We start from the raw sequence: 27657 nt of genomic DNA on the forward strand, positions 1-27657 counted from the left end.
CACAAACAAAACTACCTCCACTGTTGAGTTAATGTGATATGAGTCTCCAGACTGCCCAACTGTATTAATATCAAAGATGTTGTAATCGAGCCCTGTAAAGGAACTACATTATTTTAGTGATTAATGCATTCATGAAGCCACATTGGAAACATGCATGCATATAAAATATTTAATTTTTTTCCTCTTTAATTATTTTAGTATGACATGAACACCTGATTAAAATTTTTTCAATGTTTTCGAATATCATATACACATAAATAAAGATTTTTTTAGGTACTAACAACTTAAATCATTAAAAAACTAGGGCAATTATAACTGCAAAATCTTTGCACACTAACCCAAACAGAGCCACATCTCATCTGCAAATTGTGTGACCATTTTAATAAAAAGCGAACAGATATTAGTATGAGATCTAACCATTTCTCTTTAGCATTTTTGCCAGTGAATCTATGACTTTCTTATTTCTCAGGCTGTAGATAATTGGATTTAACAAAGGAATGAAGACATTGTAAAATAGAGAGTCCGCCATATCTTGGTCATCTGCTTGTGCAGATCCAGGGCGCAGATACATGAAGAGAAGAGGGCCATAGTATAAAGAGACAGAGAAGAGATGGGCTCCACAGGTGGAGAAGGCTTTCCTGATGCCTTGTACAGACTTCCTTTTTAAGATTGTAAAGAGAACAAGTGTATAAGAGACAAGAACAGTCAGAATGGTGAACACTTGTATTGATCCAGAGAAAATAAATACCATCAGAACATTAACTGAAGAGTCAGTACAGGAAATTCTACATAATGGCATAATATCACAGTAAAAGTGATGTATTATGTTATATTTACAGAAGGTTAATCTAAATAAAAAACCTATATGGATAAAGGCATGAAGAAAGCCACCTAAAAATGATAAAACTAAAAGCCTGAGGCATAGTCTACTGGTCATAATCACCGGATAAAGCAATGGTTTGCATATGGCCACAAAGCGATCATATGCCATTGTTGCCAAGAGAAAACATTCTGTGGTTACACTGACTGCAAAGGAAAAAAATTGTATCCTGCATTCAGAGAGAGAGATTATCTTATGCATGGCAAAGAAGTTGACCAGCATCTTGGGGGTCACTGTGGATGATATCCAAGCGTCCACAAAAGCCAAACTCCCAAGGAAGAAGTACATAGGGATGTGAAGTTGAGGGTCATTCCATATGAGAACAATCAGAACAAGGTTCCCCACGATGGTGATGAAATATACAAGCAAGAACACCAGGAACAGGGGGATGTGCCACTCTGGTTGATGTGTAAGTCCTGTGAGAATAAACTCTGTCAGCAACGTTGCGTTTTCCCTTTCCATGTCCTCACTAGGTGTTGCCTGAAATGAAATGGAGTAAATGAAAAAAATCTATCACTGAAGATTTATAATCTGAAAATACAAGGAGGAGAGTTGAAATAAGATTATACACATCAGAATTTCCCCTTAATTTTGTTTATTACCTCTACAATAGATGAACCTATTTTGGGGGAATTGAACAAATGGAAATAATTCAATAATTTCAGTTCAAGAAATGTTCAGCAATGAACATAGTTAGAAAAAAGAAATACCTTCTAAGTATTATGAAATGTGGGGGGATATCATGGAATGTGACAGGGAAATTCTGTGTGTAGAACATGGATGTCAGGTCAAGGGAAAAGCAGTTTAAAAGGCCCAGGTAATGAAATGAATACAATGGCATATGAAGGTCCTGGAATTTATTCCTCTGCCAATAAACAAGTACTGAAAACTTGAGAGATGTGGACTGCTGTAAGGTATTTTTTAAAATAAATACATGGCAGTGTAGAAAGTAGGCTGCTGGTGGGGAAACTGGACTCAGGGATACTAGTCAGGAAGCCAATAGTGTCGCCCCATGGTTCCCAAGCTGGACTACATATCAGAGTGTCCGAGAAATTTTTTGTGCAAAATATAGATTGTGAGGTATCACTGCAGAAAATGATTCAGTGGATCGAGAATGGGGTCTAATATCTGAATTTACAAACGTTCTCCAAGTGATTCAAACGCATGTCAACCACCTCGTCAATGAGTGATATGACATTGGGAATGATGAGGAGGAATGAGACAGAGATGCAAGGAATTCAGAATGTAGAATCATTGGCCCTTGGTGACATATTAGATGGGAAGTGGGTTGTCAGTGAAGGTGAGAACATTCACTTGGTCACCAGTAGATGGTCTTCAACAATTGAGATTGAGAACTCAGATGCAGTGGCCAGTTTGTGGAGAAAGTGTCCTCTGAACATCCCAGTGAGATAGCTTAGACACATGAGTCTACCAGAGTTTAATAGAAATAATGTCTTCGAGTCACTGGGCTAGCAGAATTTATATTTATGGATGACCTATCCATTGGAGAATGTACATAAAGTATAGAGAAAAGCATGGAAGTAAACTTGAGGAAATTCATCAAAGAGGTTATAAAGTGAATACACAGGTTTTATTAGATGGCCAACATCTCATCCCCTTTTCTACTACATTGTCTTGGTGGCTGGCAGAGATTACCACCAGTCAAGAATCAAAAGAGCCAGAACTGACTTTCCCATCCCCCTCTGTGCCTGGAGTGAGGGGACTTGACCTAGATATGGCAAATCAAACCTACATAAATTACATTTGGAAAATTGGGGGGGGGGGAGGTACAAGGACATAGAGAATATTGGTTGCAAAGGCAGCAATAGGAAGAGTGCAGCAAATGCATCCTGCACCCACAAAGATGGCACTGTCAGTGTGAGCTGCTTTCCAGGTTCAGCAGCAGTGACAGCAGCTCTCATTGAGTTAGTGCTGGGACACAATTTGGGCTGTTATTTGGCCTCTTTGCTTCCTTCTCTTCTGCCCATTTTTTCAGCTGATTCCTCCAATCTTTCTTGCATTTCCATGTTAGAGCAAATTTCCTTTCAATTGAGTCATTTTTTTGTTGCAACCAAGATGCCTGGCTCTTGAAAAGACTAGGGAGAGACCAGATAAGGATACTGGGCAGAGTGATCAGAGAAACAGGAAGAAGACTGGACAGCTGAGTGTTGTGAACTTACAGAGAAAGATGCTCAAGAAGAAAAAAGGGAATATACGTCAAATGCCAAAATAAATGCTCTAGTAAGACAAAGAGTGACCAGAGTTCACTGAGTGTGAACATTAAGAGATTGGTGGTGGCTTTAGTGAGAGCACTTTCCATTTTGTGATAGAGTTGAGGCCAGAGCATGATGGGAACTGAAAGGAAAACCAGTAAGCGGAATGATACAGAGAACTTCAAGAAATGTGAAGGACAGTTGGCATTTCTCTACTTCTCCTAGACACCTGGAGGGGTTTTTTCCTCTGATACATTTTTAGTAAAAGTTTTCAAAGGAGAGGAGAAGAAAATGAGGCATGGAGAGGAGAGAGGGAACAGGAGAAGTGGGAAGGAAATATGTAAGAAAATAATGTGGAGGTGAGTAAAGATGGAAAATAACAGAGGGAGATGGTGAGTGTAGGAAAAACCAGGAAGAGGGAGAGAAAGGCTAATGAAAGGGTAATGAAAGTCCATAATTCCAGTTGTCAAGTAGATTTTTATCTGGAAAGGCCTTATTTCCCTGCAATCCCAATAACTAAATAATTGAAAACTCTCAAATTGACTTTCCGTGTTTGTAGTTATTAAATCATAATGCTGGAAAGCATAGTGGAGGGATATTTTGTACACATTTCCTGATATATATCTATATATATATCTATATATGTATCCTTAATGATCTCTATATATTTCCATTTATATTCTATAATACATATACATTTCTGTTCTATATAGAAAATAATCGATAAAATTATTGTCAGAAGTTGTTGAAGGGATAGAGGAGTTAATATTTTAGTGACTTATCTCAAAAGTTTTAACCACTGGTTAGTTAAACAGAATGGGTCTTTCTGTCAGAATCATCAGCATGATTTCTTATATGAGAATCATATGACCCGAAACTTAAACCTACTTCTAAATTACTTAACTTACTAGTTCACCAAAATTTACTTTATCAGATCATTATACTTACGTTAACAAAATACAAAATATCATTAAAGGGAAGAAATCAGTCTACAGCTATTTTTCATATCCCAACTTTAGTCATAAAATAAAATACACAATCTAGTCACTATTTTATCCCAATTTCCACCTGGCTATTTGACATTGTATGAACCCAATCTAAAACTATTATAAATTAAACTGTGTATTAAATTTTCTGTATACATAATAATGAATATTATACAAATGATTTCTCTCTTACCCATATCTTAACAGAAATTATGGAGATCCTTTCAACACGTCAGGTTTCCTAGAGTAGAAAAATATACAGTAGCACAGGAATGACAATAACATAGCTAGCAGTTCTTTGCACACTGATTCATTTTGGAGGCTTCATTTCCCAAGCTCAGTAAGATATTGTCTATATTAATTTGTTTTGAAAGAAGAGTCAACTAATTGTACAACTGTGTGCTTTCGCCAAAAGATGACGGAGAGAAGAACTGAAATTCCCCTGACGGCACCCCTGGATGCCCTTTAGGACAAAGCCAAGCAGTTATTCTGGGCACTGTGGACTTGGACATGTGTGAGGAGTCCAGGCTGTCCCTCAGGGCGTCACAGACTCTGAGATCATACACAGCAAGTCACTGTACACAGTGCTAGTTTTATCGATTGAAATTGCATTTCATGCCACTATTTTTCCCCACAGATGACATTTCTGACATGTTTATGCAAACTCCGGTTTATCTAGAAATTTTGATGCTCTGAGTGCTTTGATCAGTATGGTCTTGTATGAGCTAATCAGACATGATTTTAATGAGGTCAGAGTTCTACATTCCCTTCAGGAGCCGACCCCAATATGGTTGTCCTCCTCATGCAAACCGCAGCTCACATCCGGACCTCGACCTATCTCCGCACTATAAACTGAAATCTGATGACAAATCGTACTATGCAAAGGTCACAGGAGAGCATAGGAAAAAAGAGCAAAGGACCACAGTGGGAGGAGGCCTGGATATGAGTTTCCCAAACTTTAATGCCTGTGGATCTCCTAAGATTTGTTAAAACACAGATTCTGTGTCAGAGGTCTGGCTGGGGCCTGAGGTTCTTCATTTCTAACAAGGTGATGCCTGTGGACACATGGTGTCCACAGGGCCTTCTTCACTGGGGGATCTAGATTATCAGGGAGCTGGGTCACTGGAGAAGCTCAACATGGTCAATGGAGCAGGCATGCCAAGAGAAAAGCAGGGCGTGTCAGATGGGGCCAGTGACGCCTGCCTGGGTGGGATCACAGGGGTTCTGGAGGCCAGGTCAGGGCTTTTGTTCTTTCTTTACCCCAAATTAGAGGGAGGCTACTGAGAGATTGTGAACATGGTGGTAATGTGTTCAGGTATGCCTTTCACGCCTTAAGAGAGAATATTGTCAATCAACATTCATTCAGAAAAATAAAACAATTTACTTATTTATAACATTTTGATGTGTTATCTAAAGCGTAAAAAAAAAAAGAATAACCTCCAGTGGAATCATGGCAATGTTTGGGAAAAAGAACGTATTTTTTTAATGCTCATTAATCTATTTTCCTGCTTCCTTAAAATCTTGCTAGTGAAAGAGAAAGAAGTGGTGAAAAAATAACGTAGATAAAATAGCATTCACTGGGAAACTCTGCAGAAGGGTTGGGTGAGCAGTGTGATGTGCACAGGCAGCTTCGCCATAACCCAAACTTGACTTAAATTTACTGCCCCCTTCACTGTTGTGAAATCACCTCCCAACTCATTTTGTTGCCTCTCTGTGAGTATAGAGATCTGCATAACTCCTTCCAGTATGGATTGTGCTTTCAATTTTAGTTATTTCAATAGGTGGGTTGTGGTATCTCACTGTGGTCTTCATTTGCATTTCCCTGATGAATAATGATGATTAGCATCTTTTCGTAACCTCATTTGACATCTGTATGCTATCTTCAGTGAAGTGTCCATTCAAATCTTTTGCTCTTTTTTTTTATTTTTTTGAGGAAGATTGGCCCTGAGCTAACATCCATGCCCATGTTCCTCTTTATTTGTGGGACGCCTGCCACAGCATGGCTTGATAAGCAGTGTGTACATCTGCATCCAGGATCCGAACTGGCAAACCCCGGGCCACCAAAGCAGAGCTTGTGAACTTAACTACTGTGCCACCAGGCTGGCCCCTCTTTTGCCCATTTTTTAATTGAGTTATTTGTTTTCTAATTTTTGAGCTCTGAGAGTTCTTCGTATATCCTAGATATCTTTTATCGGATATATGATTAACACATATTTTCTGAAAATCTTTGGTTAGTCATTTCATTTTAGCAATGGTTTTTGAACAGCAATTCTTTTATTTTAATGAAGTTAATTCATCAATTTTTTTCTTTTATGGATTGTGCTTTGGTATTGTATTTCTTGGTTACGCAATAGGTTTAGGATCCATTTTGAGTTAATTTTTGTGTATTATCTGGATGAGAGCTCATTTTTCTTTTGCACATAGATAGCAAATTTTCCCAACATCATTTGCTGAGAAAACTGTCCTTTCTCCACTGAATTACCTCTGCACCTTTGTCCAAAATCAGTTGTCCATATATTTATGGGTTTGCTTCTGGATTCTGCTCTGTTCCACTCACATATTCGTCTATCTTGACAATGATGCTACACTGTCTTGATACTGAAGTTCTACCTTAAGTCTTGGAACCAGATAGTGTTAGACCTCTAACTTTGTTCTTCTTTTTCAAAGTTATCTTGGCTATTCTACATCCTTCGCATTTCCATGTAAATATTGGAATCAGCTTGTCAATTTCTATAAGAAATCCTGCTGGGATTTTGATTAGTATTCTATTAAATCTATAGATGCATTTGGGGAGATTGGTTTTTTTTCAATATTGAATATTCCACACCTATCTTTTCTTTTATTTAGTTATTCTGTGATTTCTGTCATAAAAAATTTTTCATGTTCTGTGTCTAGGTCTTGCCCATCATTTGTCAGATTTACCACTAAGTTTTCATATGATGTAATCCTATGATTTCATATGATTGTACATAGTGTAGACACGTACATACATCTGCCTGTCTGCAGGTAAGAAAATTATGCACTGCACACACTGTTCTGCAATCTGCTATTCCTGCTTAATATATTTAGAGTGGTATCTCTAGAGAAAGGGGTTCAAGTCCCTACTCTGATCCCTTTAGCACTTCCCTTTTTCCTTCTCCCAATTTAAGGAGATATTAAAATGATATGTGAAATGATGAGATTCTGGTGGGACCATATGGGTGGGTTTTGGGGGCATCCAAAGATCAGCCTGTGGCTCTTACTTAACCATTGCTTTTCTCTTCTTTTACCAGAAATGCTAAGTAGCTCCCCAGGCATGCTCCCTTGAACCAGGCTATCATCTCTCTCTTCTTTCTGACCAGAGAAGTAAGCTCATGCATGGACTTCCTTCCAAAGATGACCAGCCCCACTTCACTTTTTCTTCTTCTAGCTGGCTACCAGGCTTTGGTCTGGCCAGCCCGGGCCAGCCTTGTGCACCATGGGTAACATGTTCTCCTCTGGCTCCATCTCTTCCAGCACCAGAGTCGGGATTCAGATTGCACTTACAGGGAAAAAGCCCCTCAGATCTCTTGACCAGGCCACAATTTCCTGTCTTATTTTGACAGCTCAGATGACAATATATTTTACTTTGCTTTCTTTTCCCCGCACTTAAGTCCGTCTCTAGAAGAGAGAAAATTTAGGTACTTCTCCCAAAAACTCCTGGAAGATGATTTAGCTACTTCTGCTTATTTGTTTTATATAAAATATATGGACTTGGACGTTCTTTGTTTGAAGATTTTTAACTAAAAATCTGAATTTTAAAAAGCACACAAGTATTCAGATTGTCTATTTCTTCTTAAATAAGCTTTTGATACTTTGTTTTTTTTTCAGGGAATTTGTTCATTTCATCTAGGTTGACAAATTTTGGGACATAAACTTGTTCAGGGTATTCCTTTGTCTTTTAAACATACAGCATCTGTAAAGATGTTCCTTATTTCTCTTCCAATATTTGTATTTTCTGTCATTTAGCAATTTAAGTGTTTTTTTTCTTGGTCAGCTTGTCTAGAAGTTGATCAATTTTATTGATCTTTTCAGAGAACCAGCTTTTTATTTCAAAGACCTAGCTTTTCATTTCATTGATTTTCTCTATTACTTTTGTTTCAATTTAATTGATTTTTACTCATATTTACATATTGCTTTCTGCTTGCTTTGAGTTTAATTCGCTCCTCTGCTTATGGTGTCTTAACTTGGAAAAAGAACATTGATTTAATCCTTTCCTCTTTTCTACTATAAGCGTTTAATGCTATAAATTTATCTTTAAAGAAAATTTTAGCTTACCCTATGCATTTAAATACTTCTATTTTCATTTAAATTCAATTCATTGAATTTAAAATATCTTACTCTTTCCTCCGTGACTATCTCTTTGACCCATAGGTGTTTAGAATGATGGTTTTTAATTGCCAAATATGTAGAGATTTTACACATACTTTTCTCTTATTGATTTCTAGTTCAATTCTGTTATGGGCTAACTTTTTATTAATTCAATTATTTTAAATATCACCCAGAATAGGGTTTATTTTGGTGAATGTTCTATGTGTACATAAAAATACTGTATACCCTGCTACTGTTTGAAGGAGTATTCTATACATATCATGTTGGTTGTTAGTACTTTTCAGGTCTTCTCTACTTTTAGTGATATTCTACTTCTTCTGTCAATTATTAAAAAAGGAACATTGAAGTCTTAATCTATAATTGTGGATTTGTCTATTTCTCTTTTCCATTCTATCAGTTTTTGCCTCAAGTAGTTTGAAGCTCCATTGCTCAGTGCTTACATACTTAGTATTATTTTGTGTTCTTAAAGAATTGAACCCTTTCCCTCTTTGCAGTGTTCTTCTCTATCTCTGGCGATATTCCCAGATCTGAGGTCCATATTTTGTTTTATCATCCTCCAGCTTTCTTTTGGTTAGTGCTTGCTAATATATCTGTTTTCCATCATTTTACTTCTAATTTATCTGTCTCTATATTTTATGTGTTTCTTCTCAAGAATATATAGTTAGATCTTGCTTTGGAATCCAATCTGACAAATTTTCCTTTATTTGGTATTTTATACCACTTGTATTTAATGAAATTATCGATGTGCATGGATTAAAGGCTATCACTTTATACACATTTTTATATCCATTTCATCTATTTGTTGTTATCCTTTTCCTCTTTTTTCATCTGCTTTTGGATTAATAGAGATTTTTCGTGATTCCATTCTGTATCCACATTTGCAAAATTATTTATACACTGTCTATTTTCTGGTAATTCCCTTTAATTAACCACAGTCTATCTTTGAATAATAATATACCACTACATACATAGTGTAATAATCGGACAAAAGTCTACTTGCAATTCCTCCCTCCCATCTTTTCTAGTATGTTGTCATATATTTTACTTTTATCTATGTTATAAAGACACAATATATTGCTACTCTTTTTGACATTTAATGGTCTTTTAGATTAATTCAAAATAAGAGAGATTCTACTTTATATGAACTTTAGTTTTAACTATATTCAAGATCTTTTTTTTGAATTTTTTATTTTTTTCGGATGTACATCATATTTCGAATTCTGTATACATTACATCATGTTCACCACCCGGACACTAATTATAGTGCATCTCCTCACTTGTGAGCCTAATCACCCCTTTTGCCCTCACCCCTCCCCACTTCCCCAATGGTAACCACCAGTCCAATCTCCAATGCTATGTGGTTTTTTTTGTGTGTGTGGTTTTTATCTTCTACTTATGAGTAAGATCATATGGTGTTTGACTTTCTCCCTCTGACTTATTTCACTCAGCATAATACTCAAGGTCCATCCATGTTGTCACAAATGGCCGGATTTTGTCATTTCTTATGGCTGAGTAGTAGTCCATCGTGTATAAATACCACATCTTCTTTATCCATTCGGTCCTTGACTGGCACCGAGGCTGCTTCGATGTCTTGGCTGTTGTGTATAATGCCTCAATGAACATAGGGGTGCAAGCATCTTTATGCCTTTGTGTTTTCAAGTTCTTTGGATAAATACCCAGCAGTGGAATAGCTGGATTATATGGTAGATCTATCCTTAATTTTCTGAGGATACTCCAAACTGTTTTCCATAGTGGCTGCACCAGTTTGCACTGCCACCAGCAGTGAACAAGTGTTCCCTTCTCTCCACATCCTCTCCAACATTTGTTGTTTCCTGTCTTGTTAATTATAGCCATTCTGACCGGAGTGAGGTGATACCTCATTGTAGTTTTGATTTACATTTCCCTGATAGCTAATGATGTTGAGCATCTTTTCATATGCCTGTTGGCCATCTGTATTTCTTCTTTGGAGAAATCTCTGTTCAGATCTTTTGCCCATTTTCTAATTGGATTGTTGGTTTTTTTGTTGTTGAGCTGTATGAGTTCTTTGTATATTTTGGCTATTAACCCCTTATCTGATATGTGGTTTGCAAATATCTTCTCCCAATTGTTAGGTTGTCTTTTCGTTTTGTGGATGGTTTCCTTTGCTGTGCAGAAGCTTTTTAGTTTGATGTAGTCCCATTTGTTGATATGGGTCAGACATGGGACTTGAAAATATGATGCTCAGACCAATGTCATAGAGCGTACTGCTTATGTTTTCTTCTAGAAGTTTCATGGTTTCGGGTCTTACATGCAAGTCTTTAATCCATTTTGAGTTGATTTTTGTGCATGGTGTAAGGGAATGGTCTACTTTCATTCTTTTGCATGTGGCTGTCCAGTTTTGCCAAAACCATTTATTGAAGAGACTCTCCATTCTCCATCCTATGCTCTTGGCTCCCTTGTCGAATATTAGCTGTCCCTATACGTGTGGGTTTACTTCTGGGCTCTCAATTTTGTTCCATTGATCTATATGCTGTTTGGGTTACTATGACTTTGTAATCTAATTTGAAATCAGGGAGTGTGATACCTCCAGCTTTGTTCTTTTTTTCTCAGGAATCCTTTGGCTATTAGGGGTCTTTTGTTGTTCCATATAAATTTTAGGATTCTTTGTTCTATTTCTGTAAAAAATGTTGTTGGAACTTTGATAGGGATTGCATTGAATCTATAGATTGCTTTAGGAAGTATGGACATTTTAACAATGTTAATTCTTCCAATCCAAGAGCACGGAATATCTTTCCATTTCTTTGTGTCTTCTTCGATTTCTTTCAACAATGTTTTATAGTTTTCAGTGTACAGATCTTTCACCTCTTTCGTTAAGTTTATTCCTAGATATTTTATTCTTTTGGTTGCAATTGTAAATGGGACTGTATTCTTAATTTCTCTTTCTGCTACTTCGTTGTTGGTGTATAGATACGCAACCGATTTTTGTACATTGATTTTGTATCCCGCAACTTGACTGTACTCCTTTATTATTTCTAAAAGTTTTTTAGTGGACTCTTTAGGGTTTTCTACATATAAAATCATGTCGTCTGCAAAGACTGACAGTTTCACTTCTTCTTTTCCAATGTGGATCCCTTTTATTTCTTTTTCTTGCCTGATTGCTCTGGCTAGGACTTCCAATACTATGTCAAATAAGAGTGGTGACAGTGGGCATCCTTGTATGGTTCCTGTTCTTAGAGGGATAGCTTTCAGTTTTTCTCCATTGAGAATGATATTTGCTGTGGGTTTGTCATACATGGCCTTTATTATGTTGAAATATTTTCCTTCTATACCCATTTTATTCATAGTTTTTATCATAAATGGATGCTGTATCTTGTCAAATGCTTTCTCTGCATCTATTGAGATGATCATGTGATTTTTATTCTTCATTTTGTTAATGTGGTGTATCATGTTGATAGATTTGCGGATGTTGAACCATCCCTGCATCCCCAGAATGAAACCCACTTGATCATGATGTATGATCTTTTTAATGTATTGTTGTATTTGATTTGCTAGTATTTTGTTGAGGATTTTTCCATCAATATTCATGAGAGATATTGGCCTGTAATTTTCTTTTTTTGTGTTGTCCTTGTCTGGTTTTGGTATCAGGATAATGTTTGCTTTGTAGAAAGAGTTAGGAAGCCTCCCCTCCTCTTCAATTTTTTGGAAGAGTTTGAGAAGGATAGGTATTAAGTCTTCTTTGAATGTTTGGTAGAATTCACCATGGAAGCCATCCGGTCCTGGACTTTTATTTTTTGGGAGGTTTTTGATTGCTGTTTCGATCTCCTTACTGGTGATCGGTCTATTCAAATTTTCTATGTCTTCTTGGTCCAGTTTTGGAAGGTTGTATGTTTCTAAGAATTTATCCGTTTCTTCTAGATTATCCAATTTGTTGGCATATAGCTTTTCATAGTATTCTTTTATTGTCTTTTGTAGTTCTGAGGTGTTCGTTGTAATCTCTCCTCTTTCGTTTCTGATTTTATTTATTTGAGTCTTCTCTCTTTTTTCTTGGTGAGTCTAGCTAAGGTTTTGTCAATTTTGTTTATCTTTTCAAAGAACCAGCTCTTGGTTTCATTAATTTTTTCTATTTTTTTTTAGTCTCTATTTCGTTTATTTCTGCTCTGATTTTTATTATTTCCTTCCTTCTTCTGTTTTTGGGCTTTGTTTGTTGTTCTTTTTCCAGTACCTTTAGATGCACTTTTAGATTGTCTATTTGGGATTTTTCTTCTTTGTTGAGGTAGGCCTGAATTGCTATAAACTTCCCTCGTAGAACTGCTTTTGCTGTATCCCACAGACTTTGACATGTCGTGTTTTCATTTTCATTTGTCTCCAGGAATTTTTTAATTTCTTCTTTGATTTCTTCATTGACCCAATCATTGTTCAGTAGCATTTTGTTCAATCTCCACATTTTTGTGGCTTTTCTGGTTTTCTCTCCATAGTTGATTTCCAGTTTCATACCTTTGTGCTCAGAAAAGATGCATGGTATTATTTCAATCTTCTTAAATTTATTGAGACTTGTTTTGTGGCCTAATATGTGATCAATCCTGGAGAATGTTCCACGGGCATTTGAAATCAATGTGTATTCTGTGGTTTTTGGATGGAATGTTCTGTATTTATCTACTAAGTCCATCTGCTCTAATGTGTCCTTTAAGGCGAGTGTTTCCTTATTGATCTTCTGTTTGGATGATCTATTCATTGGTGCATGTGGAGTGTTAAAGTCCCCTACTATTATTATGTTACTGTCTATTTCTCCTTATATGTCTGTTAATAATTGCTTTATATATTTAGGTGCTCCTATGTTGGGTGTCTAGATATTTACAAGTGTTATACTTTCTTGTTGGATTGTTCCCTTTATCATTATGTAGTGCCCGTCTTTGTCTCTTATTACAGTTTTTGCTTTAAAGTCTATTTTGTCTGATATAAGTATGGCTACCCCTGCTTTCTTTTCTTTGCCATTTGCGTGGAATATCTTTTTCCATCGTTTCACTTTCAGTTTGTGAGTGTCTTTAGGTCTGAAGTGTGTCTCTTGTATGCAGCATATACATGGATCTTGTTTTTTTATCCAGTTGGCCACCCTGTGGAACTTGATTGGAGCATTTTATCCATTGACATTTAAAGTAGCTATTGATAAATATGTATTTATTGCCATTTTGTCACTTTTTCTTTTTTGGGGTGTTTTAGTAGTTCTTCTCAGTTCCTTTCTTTTTCTCTTGCTCTCTTCCCTTGTGGTTTGATGGCTATCTTTAGTAATATGTTTGATTTCTTTTGTCTTACTTTTTTTCCTGCTTCTCATAGGTTTCTGGTTTGTGGTTACCATGAGGATCCTATTTAATATACTATGCATATAACAGTCTATATTGAGTAGATAGACTCTTTAGCTTGACCTCTTTCTAAAAGCTCTAGTTTTTCACTCCCCTCCTCCCACATTATATGTTTTTCACATCATATATAGTCTTTGTTTAGTGTGTGTCTATCCATTACCCTCTTATCATTGAAATAGTGATTTTAGTACATTTGTCTTTTAACCTTCATATTATTTTCACAGGTAGTTGATCTGATGCCCTTACTATACTTTTACCTTACAAGTGATTTTATTGCCTGATTTTGTTGTTGTTGTTGTTGTTGTTTTGGGTTTTTTTGATAATTTTTTTATCTCTATTTGTGCTCATTGCTTTCCCACTTAAATAAATCCCTTCAGCATTTCTTGAAGAACTGGTCTCTTGGTGATGAACCCCTTTAATTTTTTCTTGTCTGGGAAGCTCTTTATCTCTCCTTCCATTCTGAATGACAGCCTTGGTGGATAGAGTATTCTTGGTTGTACGTTTTTTCCTTTTAGCACTTTAAATATGTCATGCCATTCTCTTCTCGCCTGGAGGGTCTCGACTGAGAAGTCCTCTGACAGCCTGATGGGCTTCCCTTTATATGTCACTTGTGGCCTTTCTCTTGCTGCTTTTAGGATTCTCTCTTTGTCTTTAATTTTAGACATTTTGATTATAATATGTCTTGGTGTGGCCCTCTTTGGGCTTCTCTTGTTTGGAGCTCTCTGTGCTTCCTGGACTTGGATGTCTGTTTCCTTCCTCAGGTGAGGAAAATTTTCCTCTATTATTTCAACAAATAAATTTTCTGCCCCTTTGTCTCTCTCTTCTCCTTCTGGGATCCCTATAATCCGAATGTTAGCACAATTGATATTGTCCCAGAGTTCCCTTACACTGTTCTCATTCTGTCTAATTCTTTTTTCTCTTGTCTGTTCTGCTTGGGTGATTTCCTCCAATCTTTTGTCTAGCTCACTGATCCGTTCTGCTTCCTCTACTCTGCTATTGAGTCCCTCTAGTGAATTTCTCATTTCAAGTATTGTATTCTTCATTTCTGATTGGTTTTTTTTAATATCTTCCAGTTCTTTGCTGATGTGCTCACTGTGTTCATCCATTCTTTTCTGCATGTCTGTGAGAATCCTCATTATATTTTGTTTGAATTCTTTGTTGAGGAGGTTGCTAGTTTCTGTTTCACTTAGTTCTTTTTCTGGGGTTTTGTACTGTTCCCTTGCTTGGAAAGTATTCCTTTGCCTCCTCATTGTGCCTCTTTCTCTGTGCTATTTTCTTTGTACTAGGTGAGTCGGCTGTGTCTCCTGATCTTGGAGAAATGGCCTTATGTATGAGATGCCTTATGAGGCCCAGCAGTGTGCCTCCCTCTCGTCACCAGACCTTAAGAACCAGGAGTGACCCCTTTGTGAGCTACTTGTGCTCTTCTGCTGTGGCAGGGTTGCTCCCACTGCAGGTACGCAGGGAGTCTGATCTTTCCTTCCCTGGCCAGCTGTTTGTAAATCCGGTTTGGAGGGGCCTCAGCACTGTTGGCTACAAAGTCAATCAGCACACTCTTATTGCAATTGTCCTCTTAATTGGGGTGGAACCCAGTGTAACTGGTTGCTAGGCTCAGGGGTGTACAGCTGTGATAGGCCTGAGGCCAACAAGGCTGATGTCAGTTCTCTTAGGAGTGCAGCTGAGTGGGGCTAACCCTTGGCATGGGGGCACTCAATTGTTTCAGGCTTTGGAAGGTGGGGCTGATCCTCTTTATTGCTATTTGTGAAGCACAAGTCTTCTGCCACTGAGAAGCCTCACCCGTCACTGGACCACATACACTGTCAACACAGTCCTGGTCTGTGCACACTTCTCAACCCCCTGGAGTGTACCCCAATGCAGCACTGCAGAGGCCCCCACCTCTGCCCCAATGCGCCCACGGTTCACCTGGTCTTCACACAAGCCCTGCCCCACAGAGGCAGACACCCTTGCCTGCCTGTAGAAGATCAAGGCACTCAGTCAATGCAGGCTGAAAAGTAGCCTGAGGGCTTGCTGTTAGGTGGGGCCAGTCCCTAGGGCGGGTTGCCTGCCCTGGCTGAACTGGATTAAATCTGTGCTCTAGTGGGTGTGGCAGACCCCTGGGCTAACAGCCCAAGGGATGCACCTCAATAGCTCCCACCAGTGTCCATATCAGCACCCCCGGACCAGCTCAGAACAATGACCCCCACCAATGTGTCAGACTCCAGAGAGGATCCTCCTCTCACCAAGATGCCCCCAGAGCCCACCAGGTGAGTCTTGTTTCACCAAAGGACAGTCAGCATTCTCTCTGGTGATTTTAGGTTGCTGCAATGAGTGACTTTGTGTGTGGGCCCTTTAAGACCCGGATCTTTTTGGCTTTCGGCCGATAGCTTTTCTGGGGGTGTCCTCTCTGCAGCGAATAGCCAGCAAAGCCAGACAGTAAGACCCCTATCCCTGTTAGGCTGAGTCCGAAGGATGGTTATACCAGTATTGCCCCCACTCCGGACCTCACTCCTCCTGGGAGGGCTCGTACCTTAGAGTGGCTCCCCCCTGGCCAGCTGAGAAGCTCCGCTGCTCCCAAAGGTGGCTTTTTTCCTCTCTGGCCGGAGTTACTGCCTCTTCTGCCTTCGTCAGGTCTTTCCCTTGTCGTGGGGGTTCTTTTTATCCAGTTTTCAATCCAGGGTGGTTCTTCCCAAAATTGTTGTAACCTGGTTGTGTTCGTGGGAGGAGGCGAGTTCAACGTCTGCTCACAGCGCCATCTTAGAGCTTTCTCCTATATTCAAATCTTTGTGTAGTACCAAGTTTCTCTTTGGTATCACATTCATTCTGCCTGAAGAACTTCCTCTCATATTTTTTTCTCTAGATCTGCTGATAAGAATTTCTTCACTTTTTGTCTTAAAAGTTTTATTTCATGTTCTTTTTCCTTTTCCTTGTGTCTCAGGCTTCTTTATTTAAGAAGAAAGTGATGAGTGACATGGGGATTAAAATCAAGAACATCATTGAACTTCATTTTCCTTCCAACCATGTCACTCACTACTCCCTCCCCCCAAATTATTTGTGTTCCTAATTTCCCATTTTTTTGAATGAAGAACTTAACTCCAAAAGCTCTGATACAAATCCAAGGGTCCTGTTTCCACAGCTTTTCTCCCTTTCCTCTGCCCCCCATTCCTGAGAAGGGCAGGCACCTCAGTTTGAAGGCATGGGGAAGCCTAGAGTGATGACCTGGACAGAGGGGAAATGCTTCACCCTCAGAGGTCAAAGGGACCAAAGAGTGAAGAGAGAGCCCCCACAGTCTGGGCTACCAAAAGGGGCCCTGGTGTCAGATGAAAGCACATTAGTGCCTTGTGAAAAGAGACCTAGCAGCCTCAAAATCCTCTCACTGGGGGTAGTCACTGCTTGATGGACTGCCCTTCTGGTGTCAGGTATGGGTCACACTCAGACTATCGTTATAGGCTTTTAATTAATACTGGCCCCCATATCAGTTCCCCTATATTAAACCCAGCATATATGTGGCTAAAACCAAAAGCATCATCCCCTTTCCTTGTTTCTTTAATTACATTCATAGGTAAATATCTGCTTCTTTAAACTTTGAACCCCTGAGCTTCACAATCAAATAGAAATTACAAATTGTTAAAGCCCACGTGGCCTCACACTGGGCTCACACTAAAGTTTTGGCAAATTATGGGTCCTTGAAGTTTATTACAGGGAAACCAATGTTCAGAGAATAAAAAGAAACTGAAGCTTCCCAGGACCCAAGCCCTCAGCTTCCCGGCGCCAGAATCCACCATCCATCATGGAGGCAAACAACCAAGGACACCCACCTGCAAATTCCCCTATCTCCCCATCCTCCTGTCTGCAAGCAGCCTCTAGAAGCCAAACACAAGCTGATGGGAAAGTGGAAAGCAGAAAGGCCATATGCTCCCCCTCCCTACAAGCAACTGCCTTCCTTACAACCTTTAAAACCCCTTACCCACTTCTTAATGGGGAGCCAACAGTTCCTAAGGCACTAGCTGGCTGCATGCTCCCTTTGTCTGGCAAAGAATATAAAGCTGGTTTTCCTTTTCACCTAAAACTCTATTCTCATTATTTGGATTGGCATTGAGTTCAGAGACCAAACTTTTGACCCAAACTTGGCAACCCAGATGGGACCCACGGTTGGTCCCCACTGAGACGCCCTCAGCTTGATTGGATGCTCCTGAGTCATTCTCCATGCCTGCCCCAATTGGGGAAATGGAGGATTGGAGGAAAGTTCAGGGAGGCCAGATTGCTGAGAACAAGTGCTTGATTGGCTGGACTCCACCCCAGGTTGAATCCAGGTCTGCTCCCTTGGCCGGACTCTGTGGAGTGCCTGGGATGGTTGCGGAGAATGCCCTAGCAGCTGCCAAAGCCAGTTTTGCTTTGGAGGGCTTCTCTCCCGCTCCCTTCCATTGACAGCTGTTAGGACCTCCAGCTACCAGGGAATCTACCTAGCGGGAAAGAAAATAAAGCTGGTTTTCCTTTTCACCCAAGACTATTCTTATTATAGAATAATTGGATTGGCACCAAGTTCAGAGAAGAAACTTTAGATAAGACTCCAAGCTGCCTGCTTCTCCATGCGCATGTTTTCTATTTTGGGCCTGCTGCAAGAGGGTGTCCACTTTGTCTTTCCCTTGAAGATTCCCGTTGTTGTCAGCTTCCTCCACCCAACTTCTGAAGCAGAGGCTGCAGCTTACATGTGTTCTTAACACTAAGCTGCAGAGCCTCAATACGACAGATGCTCGTTTGGCTGAACACCTTCCCACAGGGAAAGCCTCTTCTGCTTTGGGAATTGACAGATGGCTTAAGGTCCTTTGTAGAGTTCTGATGCCCTGGAAGTCCTTCAGGTTCTGCTCCAGCTTTGCCTTGTCAAGCTTCACAGAACAAGGGGACAGCATGAGGCTTGGGGGAGGCTCGTTCAGACTTTCTTTCAGCCCCAGCCCCAGCCTGGCCCTGAGGCTGAGAGTCTTCAGTCACTTTGAGGCACCAACCCCACTACAACTTAAGGGTCACAGTACCCATCTGTCTGCCACCACTCACACAGAACCGAGCACCTAGAACCCCCACACCTCAGTGATGCCCCAACCCCTGTCCAATTCCTGACGCATGTGCACGGGAGTGCACAAGGGGCATGTTGGAAGCCCAGTCAGGTCAGAGAGTCAACCCCACCCAGCTCCAGCCTTCCTAACCCATTACCCACACCATTCTCTGGGGGTGAAAAGGCAAAATTCAAGCCCACATATCGAGCCATGGGGAAGAAAGGCCCAAGCTAGGGACCTCGACCACCTTCATTTTTGGAAGTTATTTTTTATTGGGTATAGAATTCTGAGTCGGCAGATTTCCCTCCACAATTCAAACTATGTCACTCAATTATCTTCTGGCTCTGTCCTTTTGTTTCTCCCTCGGCCTACCTTTAAACTTTTCTTTGTATCTTTGGTTTTTAGCCACGTCAATACAATATGTTGAAGTGTTTTTGTATTTTTATTTTGTTTGTGATTTGGCTTCTGTTTGTTTGGTGTTTATCCTGTTTCAAGTTCTATGTGCTTGTTGGACTTTTAGTTTGATGCTTTTTTTTGTTTTTGAAAAATTCTTGACCATTATCTTTCCAAATATTTCTTCCACCTCACTCTCTCTTTTCCTCTCAGATTCCAATTACATATATGTCAGATAACTTGATATTTTTTCACAGTACTTGAATATTTTATTTTTACTCTTTTCTTTTTGTTTAATTTTGACAACACCTTTCAACCTATATTCAAGTTCACTGTTCTTTCCTCTACTGTGTCTAATTTACTGATGAGCTCACCAAAGGCATTCTTTACCTCTGTTCTCATATTTTTAAAAAATCACTTCTGGGGCCGGCGCCATGGCCAAGTGTTTAAGTTCACGTGCTCCGCTTCGGCAGCCCAGTGTTCGGATCCTGGGCATGGACATGGCACCACTCATCAGGCCATGTTGAGGTGGCACCCCACATGCCATAACTAGAAGAACCCACAGCTAAAATATACAACTATGTACGGGGGGAATTCGGGGAGAAAAAAAATCACTTCTAGAATTTTCACTTGACTTTTTAAAAATGCTTACTATCTCTCTATCTGAAATCCCCCATCTGTTCATGCATGGAAATTTTAACATATTAACCATGATCATTTTAAATTTCTTAACTGAGAGTCCCAACCTCTTAGTCATATCTGAGACTGGTTCTTTCGATTGTTTTGTCTTTTGACATTGGGTTGTTTCTTTCTTGCTTTTTTTGTTTGCCTCACAGCTGTTAATTGAAATCTAGTATTCATGTGTAGGGAAGTAAAATTGGAAGTCAATAGTGTGTAAAGGCCAGACAAATGAAATATCCTGAATTATGAAAATCTAAAATTCCTTTAAATAGCTAAAGTGTATATTTGAGATACCAAGTTAAAACGGACATTGACTTTCAACTGGTGGAATATATGGAGTGTTTGGTGGGCTAGATTCTTAGGGGTTTGAAGCAGAAGAATGAACCACTTTAAGATTCTATTTGGATAGGAATAACATCTAGATGGAAAGGATATTTCTGAAGTAGTGAGAGGCCCCCCAAACATTCATATTTCTGTAGAAGTAATAATTGCATCCTATTGAAATAAGATGGTACATTATGCCTGGTTCCCGTATAAAACATTCAATTCTACCTTAGGGGGAAAGAGGTATGTTAGTTTGTGTTCTGCCAGACTCTGAGACATGATTCGAGTGAAGTAATTTATTTATGAATAGTTGATGAATGAGGAAGTGAGACAGGAAAAGGAGTGTAGCAAATAAAGTGTAATTTATGAAACAAGTTACAGTTGTGGGAAACCAAGCTTTATCATTTTTGGAAACACCATGAGACAGTGTAGAGCAGGAATTTCAAGTTTATATCAACCAAAAAGCAAAGGATTGGGGGTATTTATTCACCAACTCTCATCAGTCATTGGTTGATGAATGATCTGGGGGAGAACCTATGAATAGAATTCACTTCCCAATTCTTATTGTCTGCTTTAAGTGAGGGTAGAACAGCTCTGGCCACCAGAGAAAGCCCTTAGATGCAGATGTACAGTTAGAGAAGATATGGGCAGTCACCAACAGTGTCTTTGACAGGGAATCTATAGGAATCAATGGGCAGTGTGATCTACGACTCACACTGAATGAGCCATTCAACACTAGGTATTATGGTGGGTCAGAGTACCCCCTCAAGGAACCCATTTGCAAAAAACTAATCTTCTGGTTTGTTCACAAATAATCAAAGAAATGATGAAACTTACTTTTATAAGCTTAAAAAAGTGGAAAAGTGTTTCAAAGTGAGTCATAGCATACAATTTATACTACGTAACATTTAACAGAGGGCCTCTTAACTGGAAGAGAGTCTCCTCTGATATTTGCCAAAATTCCCCTAAAAGGATGATTAATGTGATTTAATTTATTTTATACTCTTTAAAATCTAAATACACACTTACAAACAGTTCCCAGTCACGTTATCATCATCCATTGGTTCAGTGTTCTGGTGTCTTATACACAGGGCAGCCAGCCTCACAATATGGTGTCATGAATAGCGCCCTGAGTTGAGTAGTGCACCCAGCCTGCACAGCCATTCACAACCCCTCTGCGTACACTTTGTCTCAACACTGTGCTTGGAACCCATTAGTTTTCCATCAATGGTTTATAAATGTTGTCCCATTGTCTTTGTACTTTCAGTGCAATAGACAGGAAGTCAGATGTTACTGTACTTATCTTTCCTTTGTTAGAAACCCAGTCTCTCTGTCTGTAAGCTTGTAGGTCTTCTCTTTATCCCTGGAGTCTGGGGCTGTTTGCCAGGAGCATATTCTCCTTGTGGTTGGGATACTATAAGTGCTATCCATTGTTTGTAGGAAATGCTTTGATGAGCCATATTTTGGACTGAATGAGCCTGGATTGCCAACTCTGTAATCACCAGTTTAAAGGGTGTAGATGCTCTATAGATTCCCTCCAGTAGGAGATGCATCCCAAAATACGCTTAAAGATAAAAATACTACAAGGTATGAGATTTTATGATGAGTTTTAATATTACATGGCTTCACAATGCTTGTGTTTTGAAATAACTGTGTCCTTATTCACCATCTAAACCTTTCCTCTACCTGGCTGAAGAGAAGACAGACAGAGGACCTTACAGAAGCTTGGATGGTTTAGACACTTGAATCTCCATTAGCACCAAAGATATCTCTGTGAAGTCCATCCAGTTATGCGACAAGGACCATTTCCCCCAGTACTGATTGGATCTGTGGAAATTTGAATTTGTTGGCTTCAATGTGTACAGACCCCGGCTGCCTTGAGAGCTCAGCCTTGCATCCTGCTACTCTGCATTCTGTTACGTCCACACATCAGGTTTTCTGTATACATGAATCTTCCTCTTAATTCTTCCTTACTGCTCAACACTATCAGGCCATCGTCTGGGATTTTGCAGCAGTAATCGGCACCCAAAGATACTACAGATTCAAACAAGTTAACTTTGGGAGACGGCCAACAAAGACAGTCGCTAGACTTTCCTTACAAAGCAGTCAACAAAAGAAAAATGATTATGACTGAAGGTTTTTGCAATCGTTTCAGAAATTAGAACCATTACATAGTGGCAACCAAATTAAGATGTTGCATCATGCAATTGCAAAAGTAAATTGTTTTCACTTAATAATAAACATGAAAGAGATTGTAAGAAGAGTGATAACTACACAAATTTCTGAGTTTCTGCTTTATTAAGCATGCATCAATACAGTAGACTTCAAATATCTGAGTGGATATATACTGAAATCTTCCAAAATCTGCAAATTCTTGAATACCAATATTACCTCTATTGTCCCTGCTAAAATGTACTATATATTTTCATATATTTGAGCAATACTTTTATTCAATAATCCACTCTTATTTTTCCCAATGTTCATTATTCTCAGTGAAAGCCACCAATCTCTTATATTCTACATTTTTAAACATTTTCTTCACTGCAAAGAAAATTTTCTCTTCAGGGCCAATTTCCTCCAAGAAGTCACTTCACCTGCGTCTTTGAACAATTGAGAAGCAGAAAGAATTTTGAAATGCAAGCTCTGTGCAATTGTCTTCGCTCAGTCATATCAGCCTCAAACAAAGAAACTTGCTCGTCTGCCGTAGTAAAATTACAAACTACTAGATCTAATTTAGTGGGAGTTTACAAAGAGTCAAAAATTGAAAATTCTAAATGCTTAATTTAAAAAGGGATGTTCTATTTTTCATAAAGAGTTCAGTTTTATGTGATATGAAGATCTTCCATTGAAGCAAGTATCTGCTGAAGCCGACTTTCATCACACAGTCCTCAGAACCTGCCCTAGACACAGCCCTCTGTTAAAACTTAAAAAGCTAAGGTTAACTTGCACAACTCCAGACCCCCTGTATTCTGCAAAGTTTGAAAAGAACAAGTTTGAAATTTGCCTTGAGAACTGTTTATTTACTTATTATTCTCCTCAAGGCACCTATAACCTCTTTGTTCCTCAGACTGTAGATAAAAGGATTTGTCAGGGGAATTATGACTGTGTAAAATAAAGAATACATTTTATCCTGATCTTCAGCTGGTCCAGACCCAGGACGCACGTACATGAGGAAGAGAGTGCCATAGAACAAGGAGACGGAGAGCAGGTGGGCACTGCACGTGGAGAAGGCTTTGCTCCTGCCCTTTGCAGACTTCTTTTTCAGGATGGCAAAGAGGACACGCATATAAGACACTATGATGGTCAGAAAAGTAAAAGATTGTATAAAGACTGAAAATATAAAAATCAGGAGCATATTAACTCTAGGGTCAGTACAGGAAATCTTCAATAGTTGTAAAATTTCACAGTAGAAATAATGTATTACATTGGACTTGCAGAAAGTTAATCTAAATAACAAACCCACATGCATCATGGGATGAAGAAACCCAATAATATATGAAACAACTAGTAATTGAATGCAAAAGATATTGGACATCACCGCTGGATAAAGCAAGGGGTTGCATATGGCCACGTAGCGGTCATAGGCCATCACCACCAGGAGGAAACATTCTGTGCTTGCACTGGAAGCAAGAGTATAAAATTGAGTGATGCACCCAACTAGGGATATCACGTGATTCTTAGATAAAAAAGTCCTTAGCGTCCTGGGGGTCATGGAGGATGAAGAACGAGCATCTGCAAAGGCCAAGCTGCCGAGGAGTAAGTACATGGGGCTGTGCAGACGTGGATCCTTCCAGATGAGAGCAGCCAGTCCAAGGTTGCCCACCATGGTGGTGAGGTAGGTGAGCAGGAACACCAGGAACAGAGGCACCTGCAGCCCTGGACGCTCTGTCAGTCCTGTGAGAACAAACTCGGTCACCAGCGTCTTGTTTGCATCCATCGTATCCCCTCAGGCTGATCACTGCAGTGAGAGAACAGATGAAGGCCACGGTCACAAAAGACCATGAAAATAATCACATTTTACGTGAAAAAAAAATTCATCTTCATTGTTTATGTACCCCCTTTAATTAGAACTTACCTTTTACCCTTGAGTAAGTATTGTTTGCAAACAATAAGTATTTCGGAAACTGTCCTAAAAATTATAAAAAATACATCAATATTTATTATACAAAAAGGCTTCCTTGCTTGTATAAAACAAGTGAGCTTATTTTTTAATTTGGAAAAATTGATTGGAATTTAATAACCATCTTCTAGTTTAAAAATCTTTAAAAATAGAAGTAAAATTAAGATGTTTAAATATGCTAAAAATTAGTATCAAAACTAATAGCACACATTTTAAATAATACAGCATGTCCCTTCAAATTGAGAACAGATTGAAATGTTTACTCTGCCCACTATTATGAGGTACTATCTTAGAAATTACAATGCATCTAAGATATGAAAATTAAATAAAGTAACATGATAAAGATATAATAAAATATCATAAAAATTGTCGGAGATCAATTCATATTTATTCCTGATGTTATATTGTTATAATTAAAAAATAACTTTATGACTTTAATAAATACCATTTACAGGATGAAAACATAATCACTAGATTTTTTTCTATGCAAACAATAACCAGCAAGAAAGAGAAATGAAAGAGAAATATTTCAATTATAACATCCATAACACTTTAAAATACATTGAGATAACTTTTAAAATATGTAAGACCTATGTGAAGAAAATTGCAAAACTTACCAAAGGACATTGTACAGTTTCTGAAGAAATAGCCAAAATACAATCTTAGATAATAACATTTAGTATTATAAATATATCAGTAAACTTGAAATTAATTTCAATTAGAATTTCAATTAATTTTTAATTAACAGCATAAGCATAAAATTTATATAAAATAAAATTATTTTGAAGAGACTGGAAAATATGAACAGTAAAAAAGTCAAGTGTGGAGGATTAAGTATTAAAACATGAAGCCATTCCATAGACTATGATATGGTATGGAAATAGGAAAATTTAATAGTGAAACCAAATAAAGATTCACATCTATAATTGGAATTTAATATTTTACATGGATGATTTTTTAATTGAGAAAAGTGATGACTTATTTGATAAATAGTATGGCTATATTTACCAATATACCTGGCAAAAAGTAAGAATGATTTCCTATTTTAAAACTGCTGCCAGATCAAGGACTTAAAAGTAAAAAGACAAAAAGAAATTAAAACATTCTAAAAAAATTTCATGAAACAAATATAATTTAAATATATTACAAAAACATTTGACTAATGTAAGAAACTCATAAATTATGAAGAAAGATACGGAATATTTAATTAATAATTTTAATTGTATGAAAATGGAGTGTGTATCAAAATCTATAACAAGACTAAAGACGAATAAAACTTTGGAAGAGATATGTATAATAAGATAGTAAAATATTAGTGCTTATCACATACAAAGAAATCTTTCTAGTTGGTAAGAAAAGTCAAAGAATTCAATAGAAAAATGGAATTGAATAAGCAACTCACAGAAAAACATGTCAACACATTCAACAAATGTGGGAGAAGATGCTCACCTTCTCCAGTACTCAGGATGTGCAAATAAAATAGCAATAAGACATCACTTTTCACTCCTCAGATTTGTACTCCATAGGGAGAGAAGTCTCCTGCAGCACTGTTCATGGTGGCAAAAGACTGTAAATAATATGAAAACCAGTCGAGATGAAGCAATGGTCAAACAAATCCTGGTGTAATCATAATAGTGAGTATTATGGCAGTCATTTAAGAGTGAATTATTGATCTACCAGTTGACTCAAGGAAATTTCCACAAATGTCAGAAAAGTGAGAAAAGTGAGATGCAGAGAAATGTATATGAGATGATCACATTAAACAAACAAGCAATAAAGTCTTACAATTCTTACTGTATGTCTATCTGTGAACACATGCACACATATATATTTGCAAATAGCCATATGAACATAAAGATTGTATGAAATGATAGACCCCGGGTTGCTAATATTTACTGTCTTTGTGTAGGTGAGAGGAGAGAATAAAGGAGAGGAGAAGAGAGGTAAACAGCATAAACAGAATTTAAAAAATTTTGTGATAAAAACACAATATATGTCATCATCCTTTTATACAATTATAGATATTTCTATATGTAAAAAGACAAATTTTTAAGGCTAGTAATAAGCGTGTTGATAGTGAGAAAGACAAAAGGAGATGAACAAGAATAACAATGATATTATTGCATTTAATAGATGGCAATAAAAATTTAATGAAAAATAGGCATTAATCATAAGTAATTGGTTTGTAAAAATGTATCTTAAGTTCATAAATTGTTTTGGATTATGTAAGGTATGCTTTTGAATATTTTCAGTATCTGACTTCAACCATTAGAGTGATTTCTTCCTTTATCTATCTTTCTTTGTGTGGTGGATAATCAAAAGGCATCTTGTAAATGAATAAAGTTAGGTGTACAAGTACAAGTTTTTCTTACAGTTTTCTCCGTATCCAACTACCTTTCTTTTGATATATTGCTAAATATTTTATAATTTTGTCAATATTACAGATGGGATAGTTGGTGTGATCTTTAAATAATTTATTTGCCTTTGCTCTATAACTTGTAAATTTTATCTAAAAGTTAACCCAAAAGGAGAGATCCCAAGGAATTTGGAGGTGAAGGCAGAGACTCTTAGATTACCTAGAAGGAGAAAATCCACCTATAATATGGTGTGTAAGTTCAGTTGTTTCTCAAGATAAATGAATAGCAATTTTATATGCATGCTTCTTGTTGATTAAAATACATGAAAAATTTACCTATTAACCAGAATTGGTTTGTTTAACCTTAAAATAGGTCCAAGGCAATATTTTTCTTAATGGTTCAACATTAGGAAAATGATGAGTTGTTATCTCCCATTTTCACTGAGTACAGAACAAGAAAAAAATAGCTTTAAAAATTTACTTTTTAACATGTACACCTACAAGGAGCCCTGGAAACACAACACAGCAGTGAAAGACTGACTCATACATCTCCACTGAAAATTGGCCTTCTGGACACTGGGGAAAGATCATTTCATTTCCAAGGTGGAGGTTTGTCCTGAGTGGGTCTACCTAGCTTTCCTGCCAACTCTATGCCCATAATTATTGTTCCCGATTTTCATAATTAAGTCAAGAGCTGTTAAGTGTCTGGGATCTTTTCCCTTAAAGACATACATATGTATCTCCCCATCCATTTGGAATTAAGTTGCCTAATAAAGTTATTATTGGTGACTTTATCTCATCTCCTCATGATTTCATAAATAAATTAAAGAAATTTGAGCAGTATAGTTTAGTTGTCCATACTCTGAAAAAGAAAAATTTCTATAGCATGAAATAATCTCTGAAACACTTATCATTATCATTATTTTTTCCATTTCTCTCATTCTCCTATTATTCCAAGTTTACTGTTAAAAAG

At 37.9% G+C, this 27657-nt stretch overlaps 2 protein-coding genes across 2 annotated transcripts; both read right to left on the reverse strand.

Moving 5' to 3' along the window:
- Positions 1–412: 412 nt before the first annotated feature.
- OR5H42 (olfactory receptor family 5 subfamily H member 42) lies at positions 413–1342 on the reverse strand. Its single transcript, NM_001391620.1, is given in 1 exon segment — positions 413–1342. A coding segment is annotated over 1 exon segment (930 nt).
- A 21882-nt stretch (positions 1343–23224) lies between these two features.
- Positions 23225–24145, reverse strand: OR5AC33 (olfactory receptor family 5 subfamily AC member 33). Its single transcript, NM_001391622.1, is given in 1 exon segment — positions 23225–24145. A coding segment is annotated over 1 exon segment (921 nt).
- Positions 24146–27657: the final 3512 nt, after the last annotated feature.

Source organism: Equus caballus, chromosome 19 (genome assembly GCF_041296265.1).
Source record: "Equus caballus isolate H_3958 breed thoroughbred chromosome 19, TB-T2T, whole genome shotgun sequence".
Classification (NCBI taxonomy): Eukaryota; Metazoa; Chordata; class Mammalia; order Perissodactyla; family Equidae; genus Equus; species Equus caballus.